This window comes from Abramis brama (assembly GCF_963993115.1).
Source record: "Abramis brama genome assembly, chromosome: 5".
NCBI lineage: Eukaryota > Metazoa > Chordata > Actinopteri > Cypriniformes > Leuciscidae > Abramis > Abramis brama.
Genome location: NC_139967.1, coordinates 14171830 through 14199186, shown reverse-complemented (window position 1 = coordinate 14199186; position 27357 = coordinate 14171830). Strand labels below are relative to the sequence as shown.

The following is a 27357-nucleotide window of genomic DNA, read 5'->3' as shown; positions in this document are numbered from 1 at the left end:
TGTTAAAAACAAAACAGTTATTTCAGGGAACAACGGTAACACATTCATGAAGACTAAGAAAAGACAACAGTAATGCAAACAATAGATATACAAAAAGATGGACAATAAATTAAAAAATAAATAAAGCAATATATATTTATTAAGTGTTGCAGCATTGAGGTACGAATATATTTAAATTCAAATATATATATTATAATGGGGGTATGGTCACAATCTTTTGGCGGGGTGAGGCTGTTTTTGAGACTGGATGTTCTGGCCTGGATGTAATCTACTGTCACTTTTGATCAATTTTGTGCATCCTTGCTAAATATAAATATATATATTTTTTTTAAAATTAAGTGGCCCCCCCAAACTCCCAAAATTAAGTGGCTTACTGGCCCCCCAGACATTTGAGTGGTATTGTAAATATGAAGAAATGTTAGATAGAACAAAGCATAAGATTTTTTTTGCCCAATATTTTAATGGGGTTGCCCAGATTTGGTATCTTAAATTATACGTTTGAAAAACAATGATCATACATTGAATGAAGATTAATTATAAAAGTCAACATGAAATCAAAATTAGTCTTATTGAGAAATTATTTGGTGATTTTTTTTTTTTTTTTTTAGTGGCTTTGTAATCTTTCATCAAAACATAACTTGCTCCACCTCTGACTGTCCTTTTTGGCTTGTCATTCAACCCTTCTCCTTCAGCCACCTGGCTCCATTCTGGTATGAAATTTTTCATTGTCCTATTAATGAAATCCCCACGCCAACACTCTCTTCTCTTGTGAGTAGCTGTTTCATTATGATAGGAAAATGGGCTGTGAACATTGTTTCATGTTGACTTTAATAGCTTTTTCTGCAGAACCTGTAAATAATGTGTGTGTGTGTTAAACCACTTTGTCCTTCCTGTCATATGTTTCCTTGATATGTTCTTGAATGGATACACTCCTTCGCTTTTAGAGCGTAGAGTGTATCTATTAAAATTTAAACTCACCTCCAGAGAACTTTTGAGTAACGTTACTGCTTGTATTTCAGCCTGTGCTGGAGAGAGAAAGGCATCACTCACTGTCACTGACTGCTTCATACATGTATGCCTAGTTTAACATGTATGTCTGTATTTTTCTGTTTTGGAACACACTTCTCTCTCTATGGCATTCAGCATCTACTGGTGATGTTTGGGATGTAGTATCCAATAATGGGCTTTAATACAGGTTACTGAGAGGCCTTAAAAATCCCAGTTTGTGACTCCATTTAAGGAGAAAGAAAGAGTGGAGTGTCTAAAAGTGACAAGTAAATGATGTAGTATTGAAAGAAGTGAGTATGACTATTGAGTGGGTGATTTGTATGCTTTAAAGGGAAAAGCCTCTTTGTTAATGGATGTCGAATAGAGTGCTACATAATTTTATATGCCAATTGGAAGTTAGCATCACACAAAAAGCCAATAGGATTTTTCCATTGGCTTTTGGATTATTGCTGAAATAAACTGACCAACTAACTTTTATAATTTTTACACATTTTGTTCAGCAAGATAATCTTCACACACGAACGCAACTTTTTTTTAAAAGAAGTAAAAAGGCTATAAATGAACTAGTAACTACACAATGGCTCATGACTTCAACGTCACAACCACTAAGCGTATGACAATAATTTTCTTCTTAAATTAAAATGTACAAGTTGCAAATTTTGAGTTTGAATAGTTTGCAAGAGCGTGAGCATAAACACGAGGAAGCTGTATAAGCAAAGTAGTGAGTAGATGAGTTTTTCTGTTCTGTGTGATGATGTTTAATTTCCCAACAACCTCTATAATCCCATTTAGAAACTTTACAGCAACCGCCTTTTGAACCCTCTGGTGCTCTTCGTGTGTCAGTCAAAAATGACAATTTTTTTTTATTTCAATGAAATGAATGTTCTATATTTTAGTTCAATAATGTTTTTTACTTAATATTTTGTATTTTTAGGGGTTTTTATGGTACTAAATTATATTTACGCTGCATTTACAATCCATTTATTCACTTTTTGAGCTTTGAACTTTTTTTTTTTTTTACTTAATCTGTCGTAAATCTCGATTACGACAGACTTAAGTTTGATCTCTTTTCAAAGATGACCTTTACCATGTTTCGTACCATTCCGATTTCTGAATTCTGAAAAAACAAAAAGTAAAGAATTTCTAAAATGACTGAAGAGCACCATAGGGTTGACGCATAACAGACTTGAAAAATAATAATAAAGTGGGATATTAGTGATATATTTTATTCCAAAGAATAAAACATGAAACTATCTTGAGCTTGTGTTAACCACAGGCCCTATTTCAGCCATTTAATCAAAAACCCATTAGTTTTAGGACTCATTCCTGCAGCACTCTAGGGAGACTGCAGATACCTATTTCTGTCCAGATGGTTTAGTTACACCGTACCAGGAGGGACAAACCGGGTCATTCTAACCAGCCAAACCGTGACCTCTTGGTTGCATCACATCTCTTCCGATTCGTGACGTTACTGAGTCTTTGTCTTATGCTCAAACTTTTCATTTTCCCTCAAGACACATACTCTACATTTCCCTCAATGAAAAGTGACGTTGCTCATGTAACCATTTTGCAGAACTGCAGCTGGCCTGTGTGCTTGTCCTAAAGCACAAACAGCTGCCATACAAGATTTGAATATATGGATATGTACTGAACGCATGGAAGTGTGTGCAGCAGTAATAGGTGGTATGACCCGCTGCAGCCATATCAGAACCTCAATGAAGGGAGATTTGTGACCCACACTAAACGGTTCATGAACGTCATGCGTGACTGTAAATAACTTATCGGTAATGTCACAAGGTCTTTGTGTGATCGCTATAGATCCCAGCCATGAAAACTGTCCATAACGTTATATCTGAGTCTGACCTCGACTACAGAAACCATGGGGCATAATTCAGCTTGACAAACACATACACACACTTTTTGCTCTTTCGGTGGGCGCGTTGCAGTTGGGGTTCAGGCCTCTAGCAGATGGACAGTGAGAGCTGCTGACAGGGCATATTTGCGTGAGCAACACAAGGACAGGGAGAACGGTTTCCTAAGGGAACTTAGAGGACGGACACACAGATGAATGTGCAGGAATGATAGAGCCCCAAGGGGGTTAAGAGGGGGAACTTAATGATGGATGAGGCTTTTACTTCCTCTGATATCTTAGAACCCTTAATGCTTCCTGTGAGCGTGTCTGCATTACAGGGAGACTTTGTGCTGTTGCACTTTTGCCGCAAAGCATAGTTTGATCTCCTGCTCTCTATGATGTCATCAGTGCAATCGTCACAGCAACGGGTGTTTCGCAGCATCATCAAATGCCCTCTAAGCCACGCCCCCGCCTGCTTTACTCATCAGTCGCATTTGAATTCAAGCTTTAGAGGAAACCGTAGCAGGTAGACAGATGACTTCCAGGGTTGTGTGATGAAGTTTGAATGACCCTTGTGGATATGGTCTCTTGAGAAAACTGATGAAGGCAATGCTTGTGCCTGAGGAAACAGCTAATTATAAACCCCCAGAATTTGATTGGTGGTATTAACTTGAAGCAGCTCCTAGCTAAATGTTTTCATGAACCGAATCATGTAGAATCTTGATTTGAACATCACAGGCACTGTCTGCAGGCTATTCATTAACATATTAGCATGGAATTTACAGCCTGTTTGCATCGGCAGTACAATTTGAACATCATAAATAAACCTCCCCTGTGATAACTCTTTCTCTGCAGCAGTGAGCTCTGGTTCTCAAGCATTCATCTAGCCGTGTTTGATTTCACAGAGTGCTTTAAGTTATTGACTAGAAGCAGTGTAAAAGCACTTATTGCTGAATCTAAATTAGTGATTTAATCTGAATTAATGAGATTCCAAGCATACCCTTGTGAAAAACAAGTGTGCTTGAAGGGATAGTTCACACAAAAATGAAATTCCTGTCATTAATTACCCTCATGTCGTTCCAAACCCGTAAGACCTTCGTTCATCTTCGGAACACAAATTGATATATTTTGATGAAATCTGAGGTTTCTGAACCAGCTATAGGCAGCAACATCATTGCAAATTTCAAAGCCCAGAAAGGTAGTCAAGACATTGTTAAGATAGTCCATGTGACTACAGTGGTTCAACTTTAATGTTATGAAGCGACAAGAATAACGACTTTATTCAACACTTTCTTCTCTTCCGTGTCAGTCTCCTACGCTGATCACATAGTAAACACAGTGCAGCGTTTCCAGGTTCTATGTCAGAACACCGGCTCACCATTGTTAGATGCTGTTTACTTGAGCACCACAACACGCACACACGGCTATTTTATCGATGTCTTTACTACCTTTCTGGGCCTTGAAAGTTGCAATGACGTTGCAGTCTATGGCTGGTTCAGAAAGCTCTCGGATTTCACCAAAAATATGTTGTTGCGAAGATGAACGAAGATGTTCTTACGAGTTTGGAACAACATGAGGGTGAGTAATTACTGACAGAAATTTCATTTTTGGGTGAACTAACCATTTAATTGTACTGAATGTGCACTTGAAAGTATCTTAAAAGAAAATATCTTAAAAGTATATATTTTTAAAACTGTACTTGAAGATAAATGAAGATAAATCAAGTACATTTTTAAAAAGAGCACTTTGTAATAATGTAATTTGAAAAGTTTTATTTTATTTTAATTCATTGTTTAATAATATTTTCTGTGTTTAAAAGACGTACACTTATTTTGATGTTGACTAGCATTCTAAAGCACATGTAAAGTACTTGATTATAAATTTAAGTAGTGTTATTCGATGTTAATATATTTTAAATGTACTAAATTGGAACTTTATTAAAAATGTGTAATTACAAATATATTTAAATGCATGACAATTTTAGTAGAAATGGCATTATACTGTATTTTTTTACCGTAAATAATTGTCAGTACATTAGAACCATATTTCAAAAACTATAACACATTTTTTTAAAAAGCACTAAGTATGTGCTTATGTATATTCTTTTAAAGTATAAATACTCCTTTTAATTAAGAGTATAATAAAGTATTTTTTCACAATGTAGTCTAGTAAACTTTTTTGCAATAACTTGGAATACAGTATTGCATATATGATTTTAAGAAATATTTGAGTTTGAACAGTGATCATTTAATAATAATTAATGAATTATATAAAAAATAAATATAAATCTGTTTCTCTCTCTCTGCTGTGATTCTGTTTAAGAAGTCAGAGATTCATCTGCCGTAAATCTGATTTGTTCTCTATGATGGTGTGTGTAAGAGACTGCAGAGACAAGTTAGGGGTGTGTGTGTGTTTGTGAGTGTGCTCAGGGCGAATCTCTATGCTTCAGTGGGTCGGCACTGAAGAATCTCTGCCTGGAAAAAATGCGGAGAATAAATGATGGAGAAGAAATGGGGAAAAAAAAGAAAGAGTGATGGCTGCTGAGGCTGTTACTGTGTGTGTGGGTTTGTGCGCGCGTGTGTGTGCTTAGTCAACCATGAGTTCCTATTACAGAATGTCCAGTGTAAGTGAGCAGTATACGAAGACATGCACACATATAACCGATACACAGATAAATTACAGCTTGACCTCTGTGGTGTGTGTATTTAGTCCAGGTGGCTCATGGTCATTGCGTTGTGTAAAATACTAAATACTCCTCATCACTTCAGCCCGTGTGTCATTAGTTATTCTCTTCCAGTTTCTGACAGGTCAGCATCACCTCAGACCTGTAAAAAAAAAAAAATACACAGTATAAATATATATACATATATATTCTTACAAAAATAGTTTATATTTACTACTGTTTTTTTCTTCCAGTTTTTGGCATCAGCCCATTTCTTTAAAAAAAGATTTGCAGAATTGTAAGCAGTGTTCATGAGAGGTTGTGAGATGAATTTTCCAGTCAGCAGTCGTGGACAATGCTCTGATTACTGATTAAGTCGATAAGTCAATTTCGCTTGCTAGCTGTTATTGACATTACATTATTTTACAAATCAGCTGTCAGAGCTGTGGTCACTAAGACTTTAAGTATAGATTTGGGTGCTTTTTTTTAAACCTAATTTTTTAAAAATGCAGATTTTTAATATTTTATAGAAATATAAGTTTCTTTACACATATTTAAGCAGCATCAGATTCACAATCATGCATTTTAGCAAATACAACAGCATGATTGATAGTGTGATATTTATACTGAAGTTAAATAAACAAGAAGTTACTATAGAGAAACAATTTGGCTATATTTTTTTCTCCGCCAACGCACAGACTGAAACAGAGTTGTGAAGGGAATGGGCGGAGCTAGAGCAAGAGAAAGTTTCTGGACTAAATTGGTTGTTCTTTGATGCAGACTTACAAGACTTTCTTAATGAAGTGACATAAAAAGTAACAGTTTCAAATTTGGAGCAGTTCTGTGGTTAAATCTTAGATAGCGCATATAATTGTGCAGTCTGTACACTTGGGTTAGCATCATTCAGTTTCATTCGGATCAGTTGTCTTTAGACCTTTAGACCTGGATGGCTGTCTTCGTCGTTTCGCTGTGATTTCTTTCTTTGCTAACGTAAAATGTCTCACTCTTAAAAGCATGGTCAAACTCAAGCAAGTGCATTAAAAATGATGGTTTTGATGAAAATTAACCATACTTTGGTCAGATGCATGTGGTATTAGAAGGGAAGGTCTTTTTTCATTCTAAAGAGCATTTTATTGGACAAAGGTTTGGCTATGCCTCTGAGAGCTACCTGAGTCATCAATATTTTGGTCGTTTTTTTTTACCATATAGAGGAAAAACTGTAAACATTGAAGTTAATTTTGTCAACTTTTTGGAGTACACTAGCATATAGATGGAATAAAAACTTATAGACATGGACTAAAAGCCACAAAAGTCCAATTTTGACTTCATTTGATCTTTAAGTGACAGTTTGGGGCCAAGTGCCTTCTCAGAAAATGAAATGGATAAAAGCTGTTTACTGCTGAAAACTCCCATTTCTCTTAAAATCCCCACAGGAGCTTTTGTAGCCGATTGGTCCAATTAGAATTTGACAAGATGAGCTTCTGTCGTACCAGGCATAATGGTCACATTCAAATACATGCTGAAATTTGATTATGTAATTTGATGCTTATTTATTTATTATTTTCAGCCTGTCCATCACAGAACTGTGTGTCTTTTAGCATTGTATTGACTAAACTCCTAATCTGCACTGACACTTCTCTAAGAAATGCCTCATTCTCACTTGTTTGTCCATTTCTTTCTTCAGCGTGAAAATGGAGTGATTGCTGCAAAACCGCTGTTCTTGTGTCTCACTGGATGACTGCCCACCAGCTGATGCCACTGGCCACATTAGATATCGCATCACTTCCTGCACATTTATTATGGTGAGATCACTGTGACAGCTGTGCAGAGCACTAAATGACTAATTTTTTATTTAAGAAAACTTAAAACAAATACATTTAATTATTTAATTCGTTTGCAACTAGCATAATTGAACAGGTACACTTTCAAACAATATACGAAGAACAGCTTCTGCATACAATCTTACTATGCACATATTCTTATTTATATTTTTTGTAACACTTTAAAATACATATACAGTAATAAAGTACTAATAAATCATTTGCAGAGTTATTCTCTAGTTAATATATTGTAGTCTCTTGTTCATATATTAATAGGCTATATACAAATAGTTCTTTATTCATTGGCACTGTAATTGACTTAATTATTATTGTTTAAATAGCTCATATGTAAAGAATTAGATGTTTTTATGCTTTTTTTAACCGCAAATAGTTCTCACTTTAGATTAGTTCACAGAAAATAGAAAAATGTCATTGAGTAAGTGCTTTAAACCAATCTTTATTGGACCTTAACTGCATTAGTATTAAGTGTTCCTTTAAAAAAAAATATTCAGACACCAAATATCATTTTGGATGTGGGTGTAGGACACTGTAGTTCATTTATGTGAGTGAGGATAGCAGAAAAAAAGTAAACTGTGACATATTATACCCTAATATTCTTCATACAGTGGACTACCAGTAAAATGTATAAAAATTGGGACCAAAAATTATTCAGACAATTTGACCTGACCATGTTTTGCTTAAGTGTTTTTTCTTTAATTGCTAATGCACCTTTTTACACCACAAACTGAACAAAATTAAGCATTGCTTGGTAATTGGTTGACATAAATTGGAATTATCGAATTGTGCACTTAAATTTAACATCTGACAGCTATTCAACCTTGTAAGACAGTCTAACAGAAGGATGTCCAAAACCAGTGAAATATCAACGGATTTGATAACTCTGAGTTCTTGTCATATTTTATTAGCATTTTCTAAACTATATATATTGTATATATAAAACATAAAAACCATTATGCCTATGGAGAGTAATATGTGTAATATATTTGTAAACATTTTAAGGAACACTGAATATGAATGCATGTAATGAGAGCTCACAGGTATTTGAATGTTACCTGCAGTGAAATTAATTTTGTTCACAGCTCTCAATCATTATGCAGAATGAATGAACTTTCCACTTGCCTGAATATAGGACAGATAATTCCCCAGAGCTTCTGGTGTGTGTGTGTGTGTGTGTGTGTGTGTGTGTGTCAGTGCTTATGCATATGCATATGCATTAATTAGTAAGTTCCTTTAATCAATCTCTTGAGCTTGCAGCAGTATTATAGTACTATCACTGAGATACCATTATAGATTATAGTTTTTGGGGGGATCCTGGAACAGTGACATTGTTACTGTTATGCTACATCAAGTATAGTGCTAATGCATCAGTGATAATTACTATCAAGAACAAATTAATCTATAGAATATTTTGGTATTTCAAGGTTAAGTAACATGTTTTTTGTTTTTAGGCCTCATAGTTTGTGTTGTATGTCCAGTATTTTGCACAGCTTGCGAGGGAACCCTATTGTTTATCTCATGTTTTTTCCCCCCCAATATATCTTTTATGCTTTTCTCTGTCGTGGGAGTATAGGGGACTCAAAAGACATCAGATCAGCTGCGTTCCATCTGTGCTGCTGTTTCAGAGTGAAAAAGCCAGCTGTAGACTGTTTCTGTGGCAATAATTTATTACGGGCGAGTTGCATGCTAATCTGAATTCAAATGCGACCAATTCAGTGTGCAATACATTTCATTAGTGACACCTGTAAGAAACTGGTGCAAGATTGGTCATTTTGGGCAGTTAATTCTCTTTATAGTCACTATGTGTGACTTAAATAACTATATACTATTTGTTTATACTTGTCCAGCCATCTGCACATGAAGTTGCAAGTCAAAATTTACCCAAAAGACAAGATGGTCAACTCACGTCAGCACACACATGGTTCACTTATAAGTGTGTTTTGAATGTGAGTGAGAGAGATGATTGTGAGAGTGTGTATGTGTGTCTGCATTCAACAAGAGAGTCAGTCTGATAAATCTGGCACCGCATACACAGACATGGCTTGTATGGTCAGTTTACACACACTCACATAGGAAATAAGGAGCTGAGGAAATCTGGGTCGCTGTTAGTCAGCCGTATCCAGCTCAGTGTTGTGAGCTTTCAGTTTTGGGCGATGCCAAGGCTGAAAACGTGGAAGCATATCACAATTACAGGCACCTGCAGATAGCTTTTCTCTTAGCAGAGCATGTCTCAAGAATAAAGAACATATAATGGCATAAACACATTGAAACATCAATACTGATGAACATGTTTTCTTTATATGAGTCAGTCAGTTCTTAGAAGCATAAAGGAAGGACAGCTTGTGTTATCTGAAGCACTCCAGAGACAGACTTCAGCAGTACTTCACACAGTCAACAGCAGTGATCAAACAGATCAGAGGATTAAAATAGAAAAAAAAATATTCTCCTTAATATATGGACAAGACAAAATAGATAAACATGTATGTGAAAATAATAGAATCATAATAGGCCTAGCATGATAATCACGAAACTGCAAGAACCTCAGTAGGGGTAAATTCGGAGGGAAAAAATCTAAATTTGGATTGTTTACACATGCAGTGCAGTGTGTTTGGTGAAGACCTCAAGTTAACAGCTTGCAGAGATAACCTTTATTCGACATAAAATATTAATATTCTGTTAAAAAATTCAGGCAGAAGCACCTTACACTCGTTTATCGACACCTCTTGCTTTTCGACAGATTCGTACTTTAACACTGTATGACTAGCATGCCGGTGTGGGATAGTAATGGTCCGGACCTGTGGGCTGCTGCACGTGAACTTTACATTTTTCAGCTCGCGCGCGGTAAAACGTTTGGTCCGAGCGCACAAATGGAGAAGGGATTTGTGGCTGAATATAGGAGGTTTAAACGACGTCTTTGAAGTGGACGGTTCCCAGGGTCGCGTGCCGATTTTTCTGAGCTGTATGCGGACTGCGCACGCGGGTCCGCAGTGGCGGGTTGCGCGCGTGCGTTTGCGCGTACGCGGGTGCTGCTGTTGTAATTTCACGTCACATCAAGTTTGATCAGCGGTCCGATTGGATGATCTACAGCGCTGTCCTGAATTGAGGAGCTCTTGTGCTTGTTTGCTCGTATTCGGCTCTCGTCCTGTAGCCCGAATGCACCTATCCGGCATCGCGTGAGGGAGTAGGTGCACATCTGGAGGATTTTGTTGTCGCCCTCGCGCCCGGTCTGGATGTTGCGCGCGAGCTGAAGAATTCTAGAGGTCGGAGACAAAATGCGGCGCCGAGCGCACGCGAGCGTCCTGCTCCTGCCGTGGCTTGTGCTGCAAACACAGGCAGGCTTTCCAAACCAGATCAATATCGGTAAGTGATTTGATTATTTATTGCTCAAAACATAAAACATTTCCCCTTGCACACGTGCTGATCCTCATCTACCTGCTGCATCACCCACATATTCTTAATTCGAGAAGTTTGCACCTCTAGTGCCAAACAGAGCGTGAATTATATGAATGGCACTACTACTATCCCTCACTCGAACAAGTGTACATTCAGGTAGCCTAGATGTTCTTAACTCATCTGATTCTGATCTCACATACAGGTGGTCTCTTCATGCGCTCCACGGTTCAGGAACACAGCGCGTTCCGCTTCGCCGTTCAGCTCTACAACACCAATCAGAACGTCACTGAGAAACCCTTTCACCTGAATTATAACGTGGACAATCTGGAGTCGTCCAATAGTTTCTCAGTCACGCACGCGTGTGAGTCTATGCGCTTTTTTTCCTACATGCAATTCTGCACCTGTTCTCCTTTAAGTGTTCATAACGATACACTTCATATTATATAAATATATATATATCATCATAGACATTATAGGAAGACTTAGAAAAGACTTAGAAAAGACTTGTTCTTGCGCTCTTTGAGAATAAAAGCTCCTAATTCTCACCAAAGATGTAGGCTTGGTTTGCAAGGACATATTGTGAGGAGGCAGGAGACAACCCTCAGATTCTAATTTCTAAAACAAACAGAAACAATTCGAGCTATGAGTCACAGGACCTTGATCATTTTCACAATGTAGGTGTTGAGAAAATTCAATTGCGTGGATGTCTCATAGTACATGCATGTTTCCATAATTTCTCAGCCCACACCATATAAATAAGACTGCTGATCTGTCCTGTTTCTGATATCTGATAGTATGTCACTGAATCCTATACCGTTTTACCTGTTGTTACAAACTTTAAAGTTCATTGCATGCATTAAGTATGCATTCTTTTTTTTATATCAAGTGTTCTTCTTCTTTCTAGTCTAGCTGGGACTAGACGTCAAAAAGCGTCAGCGTTCGTTATGAAGCGCTGCCCCCACACAACTGCTAAAGACACATGCTCCATTTTTCTCATTTAAACATTGTCTCCAGTGAATTCATCAAATAAAACACAACCAAATATAAACTCTCATATTTAGTCCTTAAACAGAGAAAATGTTCAAATGAGAAAAATGGAGCATGTGTAGTGAAAATGTATAATTTTGTTGGAGGTGACAAAAAGCTAATGTTTTAATTTCCAATAATGAAGTTATTTATTTGTAGTTTTTATTATTTGGATATCAAGAAAAAGAAAATAAAGCGAGTGAAAAAGAAGAAAAAAGAACAAATAAAGACTGATAGTGTGAGAAGTTGGCAAAAAAGAGGAATGGAGAGGATAAAATGTGAAAAACTCTTCTGTGGCACAAGCCTCAGGTCTTTATAATGGAGAGATAAAGAAAAAGGGAGAAGGACTGCGAGAGAAAGAGCGATGATGATGAGTGCAGGCTGACATTTGCACACGTGCCCAAACCAGTGCAAGGGTTAGTGCCCTGCAGTGTGCGTGCGTGTGTGTGTGTGTGTGCGTGTGTGAGAGTGAGAGAGCTTTACCATCATTATAAAATGCCTGTTTACAGCTGCTGTCATTACCATTTTGTGTCTCTGACTGGCCTGGCTGCTCATCTGAGCGTGTCTATGTGAGAGACAGTGTTTGTGAGCTTTTGGTTTCCTCTCTTATGGTGTTATTGCTGCAGTCATTGATCTTTCTTCACTGCATTAACACACACACACACACACTGCTCCAGGCATCAGGTTGGCCCATTGGACAAAAAAATGGCCGGGCTTTTAAAAACATAAATAAAAAGATTTTCCAAGGTGAGACATTTGCACATACCTCTCATACTCTGAAGGTGATTTTAAAGTTTAATGAATAAACTGTGGAGATGCTCTTAAAGCTTAAAGTACACATCCAGAAATAACATGACAGGAATGACAAAGTGCTTTAACAGTGATGCAAGAATGTTTCATAAATAGAGACAGACACTTATTTTTCTCTCTGGGGTGGTGTTTGAATCAGAGCACACAAACTTTTGTATGCAGTGCTTTTATTAGTCAGGTGAGCCGGTTTTAGCTCAGACCAGTCGCTCAGTGTTGTGAGTGCTATTTGTGCGTCAAACGGATCCTGCGAGAAAAGGTTTTGACAGCATACGTATGCAGTGACCCTGCTGTTTTAATTGAGGCAATCTGTGTAGTGAAGAGAAAACGGTAGGGGTCAGAGGGTTTGTAAACATATTTTTCACTCTTTTGCTCTCTCTCTCTCTCTCCCTTTCTACTTTCCGTCTTCTCATCATTTTTTTCCTTATTGCTCCCTGAAGCGTTCGAGAGACAGATGAAAAGAAGGGCAGAAGGGTAGTAAGCAGATGTAACCTGCTTGCTCAGAAAAACAAATGAAGGAGAGAGAGACAATCATTACCTTGTCTCTGTATAATTTCTGCACCACTAGTGTCACCAAAGAGAATTGCAAAAATAACTACGGCATGAAATTGAAATCCACCCTATCTATTTTCTAAATGCATGTTATTAATTTTACTGAACGAAATGCATTTCATAAAAAAAAAAAAAACTTCTTGATCTTCTGGTGCAGTGTCACAACTTCTCTCTGGTCGGATTTCTAGTGTCTGATTTCTATAAAATAATTTCGTCCTCATAAACTGCCCACTTTCTTACAATCAGTTTTGTTTTTCCTTTCGATAATCCATTTCGCTAATATGTAGTTCATCATAATATGTAAGAAAATATTTAGGGTGCTCTGATTGATCTGCGACCAATCGCTATCGGCCGATAATCGCAAGCCTCTCAATTTGCCGATCTCGTTAACCGATCTCATGCTGACTCGCTCCTGCCGTCAGAGGTATGGCATGACATGCAGTGGCACCGTCTCAATCTCTGTCCAGCGCGGGTAAAATAATTATTAGATTAGATTCAACTTTATTGTTATTGTGCAGAGTACTAGTACAGAGCCAATGAAACACAGCATCTAACCAGAAGTGCAATCAGTAAATGTGTGTGTGTGTGTATATATATATATATATATAAACATATATATAAAATATATATATATATATTTATATATAAATCTAAACATATATATAAAATAAACATATATATAAGTAAATCTAAACATATATATAAAATAAACGTATTATAGGAGTGCAAGGCTTCAGGCTTTCATTTGTGCGCTCGGACCAAATGTTTTATCGCGTGCGAGGAGAAAAATGTAAAGTTCACGTACAGCAGCCCACAGGCCCGGACCATTACTATCCCATGTCTTTTTTTTGGTGAATTTAATTCAGCGTTTGAAATCAGGCTTGTGCTGTGTGTAAGCTATATGTGCAACAAAATTGCCCCATTGTAAAAACAAAAATGCACTGCATGTTCAAATATGTAGGTGAGATCATTATAATTTTGAAAAATGTCTAAACAATTACCCCTTCCCCCTCAAATAACCCCCATAGCTAATATTTTTTTGGGGGAGAACACAATGCAAATGGCCACAGATATATTGTGCACCTATAGTTGTTATCAAACAGGTTTTTCAAACACTCAAAGCCTCATCTGTAATTGGTCAGACAAACAAAGTCCCGCCACATCATTGGCCTGAGCAAACAAGCTGAGCACTGTTTTGGTTGCACCACAGAGCCACAGTGTTTACACTTTTCAGGAAAATCAACCTACACTTAGTTATAGATGACTCTATGTTAAGCTGAGTAAAAGAAAATATTGTAACAAAAAAGTACACTCTTCAGCTTTAAGGACTAAAATGAGAGAGTGAGTAAGAGCTGAATGTGTCTTTCTGAACTGCAGTGATCGTTTGGTTTGTTCTATCATGGTGAGAGCTGCTTTCCACCGAGGCGCAATCAATATAGAAAGAGGACAGGACAGGACCACACTCACACACACTGACTAAAACATATACCCCCACACACAAATACACACTAAAACATATACCCACACAAAAACAGCACTCAATTTGTGTGTATATATGACGTGTATGGTTATCTTTCTTTGGACTCATTTAATGAATATCCAGTTGGTGAATGCCTACTGCTATAGTATTCTCCCATAGCAAACTTTGTCAATCACAAATAATTACATTATATTATAATACAGCAGGCTACTGTGTATCATATACATTATTAACCTAACCCTAACCCTAACCCTAACCCTAACCCTAACTAAACACCAGCTTTAAATACATTTAGTGTGAAGGTGGATTATATCAATATTGCTTTATTCTGTCATGTAACACTTCCTCAAGATTTAATTTTGTGCTTCATTTTCTCACAGTTTGTGCTTACATTGTGCTTAAGTAGAAGTTGCAGTGGCCACTGAGGCATGTGTAGAGTCCATTCAGGACTCGCTTGAACAATTACTAAAACATCCAATAGTGTCAGCAAAAAATATAGGCTATGTGTCTCACTGATCATTGTCCAAGTGCTCTGATTGTTTTTTGTGAAAAGATCCCAATAGTTAATCAGTATTAAAAGTCAAATCATGACGGGCACCATTGTGCTCCTGTGCACCATACAGCCTCCGCCACCTACTGGACTGGAGTGTGAAGTGATGGGTGGTGCACAGGAAAGCAATGGCAGCCACGACAATTTTAGTGGATTAAAATTCTGCTCATTAAAAAAACACATTTTGATTGACTGCTAATTTAAATATTGAGGATGTTTCCCCTTCAGTCTTTGATGGGTATGGCTCTATATAGGCCTACACGTGTGTGTGTGTGTGTGTGTGTGTGTGTGTGTGTGTGTGTTTGTATGTAGTGAGTGTTTGCAAAGTTGTTCTTTGTTGTTGTTGTTGCTGTTGTTTTTTTTGCTGTACCAAAGCTCTCAATTGTGTATGAATATATTTTCTGTGCTGCATGATCATTTGAGCATTATTTTTTTTCAAGCGTAGGCTGTGTATGTGTGTGTTTATCTGTGTGTGATGATTTTTAACCTCTGGGCTCTCTGAGTAATTTGACATTTGCTTGTATTTTCTTCATTTTCTCCCTCATGCTTACATGCCACATAATTTTTTTGCCTTGCTTTTTTGTTTGTATGTCTTCTGGACACATTTGGGAACATTTGCCCCGTTTGGTCCTTTTCCTAGAATCAACTAACTTCTATCCTTCCATAGTCCCTTATTCTCTCATATTCTCTTCTTTTCAAGAGGCAGGTGTTTGTGTAAGGCAAAACATAATTTGCTTTGGGAAACAAATAGTAAAAATGTACTCTTTCTGGAGAACATATGGTTGTAAATATTCAGTTAATTAGACAGCAAAAGCTGAATTAATGCTTTACACTGACTTTTCTAAGGATTCATTCATGGTTAGGGTCGTGGAGACGTCAGTGAACTCAATCTGTCTACTGTCAGCTTCGCTACATGGTTGCTAGATTTAGAAACATTTGCAGTTTATCTTTAAATAATTTAGATGACAACTGCATTTAGGGTATTTTAAAATAAATAAATAACAAGACATTTGATTTGGATTTTAGAAGAATGTACGCCATATTGCAATACATGCGGTCTGTGAAATCAAATATGATGTCAAAATCTCTCCATTTTAACAGGCTATTGTCTCTTCAGGTTTTTTTTGAAGACGTACTCAGACACTCACATAGTACATGTACTCAGTAGACAGTGTCATAATACAAATCTAAATGCTTGTAAGTTTGTGTGCCTAATGTTTGTTTATTTTAAAATGCACTGACTGATGCTTCCATCTCTCTCTTGGTCTGGCAGTTTGTTCTCAGTTCTCGAGGGGTGTGTATGCAATATTTGGATTCTATGACAGGAGGTCAATGAACACATTGACATCGTTCTGCGGCGCTCTGCACACCTCCTTCATCACTCCATCTTTTCCCACGGACACAGATGTGCAGTTTGTCATGCAGATGAGGCCGAGCCTCCGGGGGGCGCTGCTCAGCTTGCTAGCCCACTACAAATGGGAGAAATTTGTCTACCTGTATGACACTGATAGAGGTGAGTAAACACACACACGAACACTATTCGAACAAGTGTTCGAACACTAGGAATAGTTCACCCAAAAATGAAAACGCAATAACACAAAAGAAGATATTTTGAGAAATGTGTTGTTGTTTTTCATTCAATGGAAGTCAGTGCTCACCAAAACTATTTGATTTCCAACATTCTTCAACATATCTTCTTTTGTGTTCTGCAGAAGTCATACAGATGGTGGTATGACATTTTTTGGGTGAACTATACCTTTAAAGTTGTAATGAAATGGAGGTAGCCTCTTTTCTTCCATATTGTGACGCCGAGTCAGCATCTTTAAACAGCTTATTGAATGTAACAGCATACTGAAAAATTAGATGCTCATGTGGTTAAATGTGTTCAAACTGATACAAAAGACTGCCTACTAACCTAATACGTAATCATTGTATGAAGGGTAGTGAGAAGTGTTGTGAGTGTTACACCAAAACAAGCAATTCAAACTTTGCTGTGTTGCACCAAAACACATGGATTACAGTCGAAATCGCAGATGTCTTCCTTTAGCTTTTCATTCACTTCCTTTCTAGATTGCTGGTAATCAGCGTAATATGGTTCCAGTCAGTAGTATTCGTGCACCACAAAAGTGGTGTAGAATGTGACAAAATAAGAGGTGAGTGTCTCAATGAAATCCGAACACAAGTAGTCACAGGAGATGCATTTGAAACGCATTTTAATATTAGGTGTAAACGGTAATGCGTGTGATTGGATGACTGAAATACCAGGTGGAAATAGGGCCTATAGAATACCAAGTCTGTCAGGGACGTCCACTGACATTTTGGGGGGCAAGTGCTCAAGTGAAAAAAAGGCACCCCTTGTATAATTACCTATAAAATGTAAAGTGTCAGATTGTTGATTAGTTACACTATTTATCACTATACACTATAGGGCTGTTATACCAATTAATTGAAATCAGTATCAACAAAATCCATCTTACCATTTATCAACCATGTACACTGCAATTACAATTGCCCAAATAATGTCATGATATTAATGTTCTAAATATAACATTTTGAATATAGAAATATGAAATGATGGGAAAAAAAATTAAATGGTGGCAAGTTGTAATAAGTGAATCATAGAATGATTCATTCAACCAACTCGTTCAAACTGGCTGATTCTTTCATGAATGAAGCAAGTGTTTCCGTTCACTTTACGAATGGGTCATTGAATATTTCACTCAGCCGATTCATTCAATAACGGTGAATCATTCAAGAACGAAACACCGCTGTGTGTTACTGGGAAACTTTTCTGCTTAGTTTGGCAAAAAACACTCACTTGTATGAAAAAACAATCACTCATTTTGTTTGTAAAATAGAGCAAAAACAGTCAAAATTGACAAAGTTGTGTCTATAAATGAGAAAATAATCAACTTATTGTTTATTGAACTGTTGTATAAAATAAATATCACATTTTGCAATCGTGCTGATATTCAAGAAAATAGCACTCTTGCTAGTGTGATATTGCTTAACAATATTATGTTATAAACACAAAATACAAGAACTCATACAAGGGCAATTCATATCTTGAATTTTGGGTGCATTTTTATTTATTTTAGTGGTATTTCTGATCTTGTATGACGCTATTTCACGTCAACGGCAGACTAGCTTGTGCTTAAGCTTAAAGGGGCAAAATATAGTTGCCCATGTGATGTCACAGGTCACCCAATATCAAAACAAGCCCTATTTGATCTTGAATAAATAAATGCTTTCTTTATAAGGAGGACGTTTTAAGCTATGAAACTTGGAGGATGCTTTATTGGTACAAAGACCATTTGTCAAAAGATCAAGGCATATTTGTTTTCTCATGTCATGACCCCTTTAATGGAGGGCTATTGGCTAAGTTAGGCTGGCTGTATTGAGATGTTTAAATAGTTGTTTAATTTCACAGTGGTGACAAACAGTGCCGAGGTTTAGCGCAGACACGATCGTTACCTGGCTGTCACCAATGAAGCAGATCCGGGAGACGTGGATGCTGCTCGCCTGCTCTGCAGAGCGCTGTGGTGACTGTGACGAGGAGAGGAGGAGGGGCTTGTGCAGTCTCACAGAATTATTAAGAATAAGTTGTCGGGCACACATGCTGTGTATTGATGCCACGGGCCAAATTGAAACAAAAAGTAAAATATAAAATAAAATAAAAAGTGTCTAGTTAGAGGCCAAAATGGCAGGTGCTTGAGCACCACTTAGGGTCTATCTGTGCATGTGCCTGATGCGTTGTATAGGTCTAATGTCTGCTTTTGTTCACACAAATATTAGAAATCAGATTTTTGCTTGCAAATTACAGCTAAAGCAGTAGACATCACGCCTCATATCAGGTATTGTGACAGCAGAGTCAATCACTGGTATAATTGAGGACCATTTTCCTCTCTGTTTGTGTTCCAAATCACCTGATGGGCTTACAGCCAACAATCACACATTTTTTTCCTAGCTTGTTTACTCTGAAGAGAGTGCTTACAGGGACAGTTTAAGATAACGAGAGACTTTGTTATGTTTACTCCAGGGATCCTCCTTAATGGATTAAACCCATCATACTAATGCACAGAATATTTGGAGTAACTGTGTACTTACAGCTAGAAGTTAATGGAATTTTGTTTGGACCTCCACTTCTTAATACAATAGGCGGCAAAATTCAGAGACCTCATTGATCATGTGAACTCATTTGTACAAAAGGTCAGATTTTCTTCTATTGAAGCACAAGATCATGCTCTTTGGAATCAGATCATTCTCAAATCATGATACAGTGAAGACAGTCTCAATCTGTTACCACCCTTAAAATCATCCACTACACTCAGCAGGGAGTTGTGCTGGTAGTGCCAAACTTTAAATGGCTTTACATCACCACAGGGCTCTTGGATCTGTTAAATATGCTAAACAGTGACGATTAAAAAAAATCTGCATGAGATTGGAGCCTTGGCTTGATGGTTCACATAAACATTCAGAGACATCGAGTTGTGATGTTCAGATGGGTGCCGCAATATTTGGCAGAGATGCTCAATAAATATTTCAAAAGGCCAAGTATATAATTTGGAAAATTAATCTGTCAGAGGTTAAGAGATATTTAATGAAGGACTGTAAAAGATTTTGTCCATACAGTGGTTAGCAAGACCCTCTTAATTGTTAATGAGGAGCAATGTTTAATTAACTCATAAACCTTTGCAGGTCTGAGCGCTGCTATGGCACGTGCCCTTCCTCTTAATAACATGTATGACTTAAAGATTTGAAGTGCTTGTGTGTATGTATGTCATTTGAATTCTCACCTCTCTGCAAGCTGTCAGTCTGGATTAATTGGTCACTGCTAAACAGCCTTGCGGTCTGGCACTCTAGGACGTATGCTAATTAAAATAGTGATTGAGTGTATGTGTGCGCGTGTTGTCCTGTAATAAATGTGGTCGCGGGGCTAAAAACGAGATCAAATAGAACAGGGCTGATTTGTGTCCTGTGTGTGTGTATGGCCTTGAGTTGGAGGTGATAAAGGCTGTTATTGCTTTTGTGTTTGCTTTGAATCCTTTAACAGGTTAAGTATACTTGTGGTATGTTGTCTATTAATACAGAAAATAATCTATCATCTAGCTATGTATCTATCTATCTGTCTGTCAGAAGATATGTAAATATGTTTTATTTTTTGCACCACTTTCCTTAGTGATGTTTTTTTCTTCTCTTGAAGACATATAGGATGGAAAGACTTTTTCCCAAATTTTTTTACGGTAATCATAGCTTATTTCAGAGCAAACAAAACACTCACTCGCTGAGGCGGGGTGCCTGTCCTGTCTAATATGTGCTGCAGTGGATCTGATGTATTACAGAAGACCTGATCAGTTGCGTAAAATATATGATCTGCATTGGATATGATCTATAGTGTAACGTATCAGAGAAATACATGAATGAAGGCCAAAAACACACCTGCACAAACATATGCATATGCATAAAATATGTGCGTTCTGCCATTGCATTAGTATCATTGGTGCAGAGTTGCAGTAATTACATTCACCATTTCTCTTTCTCAGCCTTCCCTCCTTTCATCCCTTCAGATTTGCACTGCATCAGCAGTTCCTGTGTGTTCTCAAACCAGGAAGAGAAATGAAGCAGTACTTGCTCCATCATTCTGGCCCAATTCTGCCCTGTTACTACATCTGCACAGGCCCGGTGCAGCAGTGTTTTTCACACCATGTATTATTCTCTCTTTTTCTCTCAGGGTTTTCCATCCTACAGGCCATCATGGAATCCGCAGTGATGAATAATTGGCAGGTGACGGCGCGTTCAGTGGGGAACATAGTGGATCCGCTGGAATACCGACGCATTGTTGAAGAAATGGATCGTCGGCAGGAGAAACGCTTCCTTATCGACTGTGAGGTTGAACGCATTAACAGTATTCTAGAGCAGGTAAATAAAAACACATCATTTCATCTGTCGGCCTGTGAGTCTGTTTACAGTGACTGTCTGTCTGTCATAGTGGTAGATCAGGAAAAGTTATCAGCCTTGTGGTATCGATCAATACCTTTCCAAAATTCAACTGTCGTTAGCGAATGAGGTGATAAAAATAGTGTGTGTGAAAGCGTGCGTGTGTTTGTCTAAGTAGGGCACAGCGTCCTATAACAAGGGAACAGTGAGAAAACTAAAAATACTCCCTTTCCTCTCATCCAAAAATACAGCTCTCAAAGGTACTGTTACATTCTCCGATTCTGTTTGTCTCTTTCACTTATTCTTTCTCTTTCAGTTTTTTTACCCTCTGTCTATATTTTCCTGTTTTTTCCCCCACACACTCATATGCATTGAAACAGAGTAGAAAAGAATGTGTGTGCGTGTGTGTCACTAGGAGGTCACAGAGATAATGAAATCCACAAGTAGATCAATCAGTGCTCAGAGCTCTGCGCTTTCAGCAGACTGGCTGTCTGTTGTTATTTGTAAATCAATAGCTGTGTGTGTGTGTGTGTGTGTGTGGTTGGGTCATACCTTTATGTTGTGCTGGCACAGCACTAAAAATTTCAATATTGCCAATGTATTCAAGCACTGCAACTTTGTAGAACAATAAATAATAACACAAGTCCTGTGATGTGTGGGAATATGCATTGTAACAGCTCCACAGTTCCCAACAGGTTCAAGCAGGACAATGGAGACAGTTCATTCATATCTGATTACGTAACAGTGGGCACTACTGACCTGATTGGTTTAGTGAAAAAATATTTTAAATCTATCCATCTATCTGTGTATATACATTTTCCCTAACATAAATGTTGTGGTTGTGACACTTGACATTTTTCATTTAAAATAAAGTATTTTTTTTATATTTGGCTTTATTTGTGATTTAAAATATTCCATGACGTGGCAGAAACTATTACCCATAAAATGACTATAAAAGACCTTGTCACTCATGGCCCGTGACTTTTCCCTAGTATTCAGCTATACTAATAATAAAAAGAAAGACGTCATTATTTTTCCCCAGTGCACTCCACCCCCCCACCCCCCCAATTATTTACTAATAATAAAAAGAAAAACGCAAGCAAACTTTTTCTTTCCTCCGCTGGGACTGCAAAGTGCCCATAGTTACAGAATCACCCTTCTGCAGTTAAGGCTTTTGCATTTTGTTTCCAATTTCGCCTGTCATTCGTTGGTTTTGATATCATGTCCACCTAAACTATCAGACATAATGCTAGATGACACTCTTCCATTCTTTTATTTCCAGGTTGTGATCTCAGGAAAGAACGGTCGAGGATATCATTACATCCTGGCTAATCTTGTGAGAAAATACACACACACATACAAAGAGCTCTTATTTCCTAACCTTCTGTGAGTGACCTTTCACTTTTGACTATTGGCCATTGCTCTCTGCAGGGGTTCTCTAACATGAGTTTGGATAAGGTGTTTTCAGGCGGAGCAAATATTACCGGATTCCAAATCATAAATTCTGATAGTCCGATTGTGCAGCAGTTTCTCCAGCGCTGGGAGCGGCTCGATGAGAGAGAGTTCCCTGAGTCTAGAAACACTCCCCTGAAGGTCTCTCTCTTTATTTCTATGCTTATTTATGTGCATTTGTGATGTGTTTATTTGGGAGTGTGCCACTTGTGAATAGCTTGTATGTGTAATTTATGATAACATATTTTGATGAGTTTAATGTAGCAGTCATGCAGTAGTTTTATTAATCATCTCTTTTTTGTTGTTTCTTGCCTATGTTGCTGAAATTCTCCCATACTGCACCTTTATTTAATAGAATATGAGCACTCATTTGGTCAAAATGCAGTGTATTGAAAAAACTGCTAGTCTTAGTGTGGTTCTCTTTCTATACTGATGTTTCCATGGATGCAAACCGTTTGTCTGTTTGTTGTCATGTTTAGTATACATCTGCACTGACACACGATGCCATCCTGGTGATCGCTGAGGCATTTCGGTATTTGAGACGTCAGCGCGTTGATATTTCCCGTCGAGGGAGTGCAGGCGACTGCCTTGCCAACCCGGCCGTACCATGGAGCCAAGGAATCGACATTGAAAGAGCTCTCAAAATGGTAGGAGCGGTCCACAAAGGGCCTCAGACAGAGAGCTGAGAGACTTCTTCTAAGAGTTAGAAAAACAGCAACATTCACATTTTTTACTATAAATGAATGTTCACTACTGTTTAGATATGCATTTACATTTGTTGAAATAGTTTGTGTTTATTTTCATATAAATGATACCTATATTACCTTTAATAATGTTGTTTCATGCTTTTCTTGTCTTTTTCTTTTGCTTGTTATTTTGTGGGTGTTACTGTTCCTGTGTGCTTTCCTTCTGCAGGTTCAGGTTCAGGGTATGACGGGAAATATTCAGTTCGACTCCTTTGGACGGCGATCAAATTACACCATTGATGTTTATGAAATGAAACCGGGAGGAGCCAAAAAGGTTAGTGGCTCTGGAAGGGCAGTTTCTATAAATTCACACAATATTAATGTCACAGTGAAGCCACAAGTCACTTTAGAACATTTAGCAGTGCTGAAAATGAGACTATATGTATTTATACACTTACCGGCCACTATATTAGGTACACCTTGCTAGTACCGAGTTGGACCCCTTTTTGCCTTCAGAACTGCCTTATTTTATCGTGGCATAGATTCAACAAGGTGTTGGGATTCCTCAGAGATTTTGGTCCATATTAACATGAAAGCATCATGCATTTGCTGGAGATTTGTCGGCTGCACATCCATGATGCAAATCTCTCGTTCCACCACATCACAAAGGTGCTCTAATGGATTGAGATCTGGTGACTGTGGAGGCCATTTGAGAATAGTGAACTCATTGTCATGTTCAAGAAACCAGTTTGAGATGAGCTTTGTTACATGGTGTGTTATCCTGCTGGAAATAGCTGTCAGAAGATGGGTACACTGTGGTCATAAAGGGATGGACATGGTCAGCATCAGCTTCAAGGTTCGACGTGTTGTCCATTCAGTGATGCTCTTCTGCTTACCTCGGTTGTCAGCAGCCATATCACCCTGTAACCCAAGACTGGTTGCCCACTGTAGCTAAGCAGGGTTGAGCTTGGTCAGTACCTGGAAAAAACTAGGATGCTGTTGGAAGAGGTGTTAGTGAGGCCAGCAGGGGGTGCTCAACCTGTGGTCTGTGTGGGTCCTAATGCCCCAGTATAGTGATGGGGATTGGGGACACTAAACTGTAAAAAATCACCATTGGCCTCTGTCCATCATCATGGTCTCCTAATCATCCCCAGCCCATATATACTGATTGGCTTCATCACTCTGTCTCCTCTCCACCAATACGCTGGTGTGTGGTGGTCATTCTGGCACAATATGGCTTCCGTTGCATCTTCCAGGTGGATGACATTGCACATTGCACATGCACATTGGTGGTGGTTGAGGAGATTCCCCCTTTCCATGTGTAAAGCGTTTTGAGTGACGCGAAAAGCACAATAATAATGTATGACCTCTGGCATCAACAAGGCATTTTCTCCCACAGAACTGCCACTCACTGGATAGTTTCTCTTTTTTTGGACCATTCTCTGTAATCTCTAGATATGGTTGTGTGCGAAAATCCCAGTAGATCAGCAGTTTCTGAAATACTCAGACTAGCCTGTCTGACACCAACAACCATGCCACGTTCAGAGTCACTTAAATCATCTTTCTTCCCCTCATCTGATGCTCAGTTTGAACTTCAGCAGATCTTATTGACCATGTCTGCCATGCCAGTTGCTGTCATGTAATTGGCTAATTAGATACTTGCGTTAACTAGCAGTTGAAAAGGTGGCCGATGAGAATGAATACTGTATATAATGTTTTTTCTTTTGCTCCAAAAACAGAAAAACAGTCATTATTAACTCTTTCCCTGCCATCGATGTAATTTTCCGTAATTTTTGACAGGACGATTCCTAGGGCTGGGCGATATATCGCATGACATTGTTATGCGCATCTCGCCAGTAAAGCCGGTTCCTTGATTAGTAGTAAATCGCCATCACCTGCTTTCAGATGGAGCGGCATTTACTACACAGAGCCGTAGTTCACTGACAAGCTGAGCCATATCGCATTAATTATCGCAGGCGATACATCCGTGATAATTAATGCGATATGGCTCAGCTTGTCAGTTAACTACGGCTCTGTGTTGTAAATGCCGCTCCATTTGAAAGCAGGTGATGGCGATTTACTACTAATCAAGGAACCGGTTTAACTGACGAGATGCACATAACAATGTCATGCGATATATCGCCCAGCCCTAACGATTCCCACCATTGATGGAACTTTCTGGCAATCCGTGTTTTCACTGTTTTACAGTAGGGGGTGCTGTTAAGCATCTTCTAAAAAGTACAAAATCTCAGGATCAAAACACATGCGAAAATGAAGCAGAAACAAGTGATAGAAGCACTGCTTATGCACATGTAGTCTTTGACAAAAATGTGATTTTCTCAGCTTTTTGTTCAAAATGTTGCTTACCCACATAAAAAAAAAAAAAGAGAATACATGAAGCTAGAATAAAAAAAAGAATTGTTTAAAAGCAGAGGCTTTGTTCTTTCTTTTGATATTGCATGTTCAATTGTGGAAATGATCAAAAATGCTGGCAGTGGCTGGCAAAAAAAAAAAAAAAAACGCTGGCAGGGAAAGAGTTAAGCAAGAGTTTTTTTTTATTGCCATCTTACCGCCCTCTTTTAGACCCTCATCATTAAATGTTTAATTTGTTTCCCATTTCTTTTTTTCCATTTTTTTTTCTTAACTGTTTTTTATAGTACAAATAAACATTTTATCTTAAAAGATCAAGGAAAATTGTATTTCTCACTATACAACCCCTTTAACGTGCACTTGAATGCTCAAGCTACCGTCATACTTGCTTTCTTCCTCCATCATTCATGAGATCATGTTTCTACTGAGTCATTCTCTTTCTGTATTACCCATTTCTTTTATTGGTTGACAGTGATTGATTGATTCTATTTATTCTTTTGCTGTTTCTGTTTCTGTCCCTTGCAGATTGGCTACTGGAATGAATTAGAGAAATTTGTTTATATAGTGGAGCAGCAGGTTACCAACGAATCCTCATCTGTGGAAAACAGAACCATTGTGGTCACTACTATCATGGTACACTATCTAAAGCTGCTTTTAAATATGCCGAACCATGACCCTTCTGCCCTCTCAGGTTTAGTGTCACAGTTGCATTGCATCCTGGGGGGTCAGAACGTTTTTATGTTTTGCTTTGCTTTGCACTCACTCACTACATGTTGAAACAGTCGATCACAATAGAGTGTTTCAACTGTATCCGTGTGAGTGCCAAAGCATTTTCAGTTCCATTCCAGTGGCCTGTTGTAGCAGTGACATCACAATACTGGCTTTGGTAAGAAATAGGTTATCTCTGCTTCTTTCACTTCACCAAACGTAAGTACTGAACAACTGAGATGTCGGGCTGGATGCAGATGACAGTGTACATAGACACATGCAAACAAAAATTGGCTTAGGGTTTTCTCACACATGTGCAATATTAAGTAAAGTGTTTTATTTTACATCCCCTCAGAGTTCAGATGTTCTCTGCATTTTCTAGCTGAGCTGTTTTTAATTTCCAGCTGTCAAATCAGAAGTGCCCATTAGGTGCAGACAGTTATTCATTTAGCTCCCTAAAATGACATAATCGTCCCAGCAGAAACAATGAATGTGAGCAGGGACGTGACTGTGAGCGAGAGTGAGCAGTGTCCACTCAATAGCAAATCAATACAATTAAAGTTTTTGCTTAGATTGGCTTTTACGTATTTCTCTCATTTCTGAGTGGCTATTTAAGTGCCACATGAAGACGAGTTGTGGTTGGGAACCAGCTCAGTGCCTTTTCATTCAATATTACGCTCCAGTTATATGTATAGTTACAAAATTAAATGCATACAAATGTACTGCCACTGTTTAGATACATCCTATGAAATACAGCTGCAATTTTGTTTGACTAAAAATAAAAAATCTGACCAAGCAGCCCTAATTTTGTAACTCCCAACCAAAGCAAAATGATGAATATATTCGAGTGAACTGTGGTTTTATACAATTTTAAAATAGCAAAATGTAATTAGAATTTTACTTTCCATCCCATATATTAACAGTTAACAAGAAATGCAGAACTTCTTAATCTAGAGCATTTCAAACAGGACACGTGCAAGGTTATGCACGTGATAATGTTTTGCCTACTGGACATGTTACGTTGGACGACTCATTG

At 38.0% G+C, this 27357-nt stretch overlaps 1 protein-coding gene across 3 annotated transcripts in view; it reads left to right on the top strand.

Annotated features, from left to right (window-relative positions):
- Positions 1 to 10357: 10357 nt before the first annotated feature.
- The window catches only part of gria3a (glutamate receptor, ionotropic, AMPA 3a), a 37040-nt gene continuing 20040 nt past the window's right edge, over positions 10358 to 27357 (top strand). For 2 of the 3 annotated variants that reach the window (XR_014606254.1, XM_084114628.1), the window contains exons 1-9: positions 10382 to 10720; positions 10956 to 11114; positions 16442 to 16681; positions 20900 to 21087; positions 22388 to 22441; positions 22537 to 22698; positions 23037 to 23204; positions 23473 to 23577; positions 26139 to 26246. Coding sequence is in view for 2 of the 3 variants with exons in the window: in XM_084114628.1 (XP_083970754.1) it covers positions 10633 to 10720; positions 10956 to 11114; positions 16442 to 16681; positions 20900 to 21087; positions 22388 to 22441; positions 22537 to 22698; positions 23037 to 23204; positions 23473 to 23577; positions 26139 to 26246 (1272 nt within the window). In the remaining variant the exon portion in view is untranslated. Of the gene's footprint in view, positions 10721 to 10955; positions 11115 to 16441; positions 16682 to 20899; positions 21088 to 22387; positions 22442 to 22536; positions 22699 to 23036; positions 23205 to 23472; positions 23578 to 26138; positions 26247 to 27357 lie in introns of all 3 variants that reach the window. The other variant, XM_084114627.1, reaches the window with a different exon arrangement.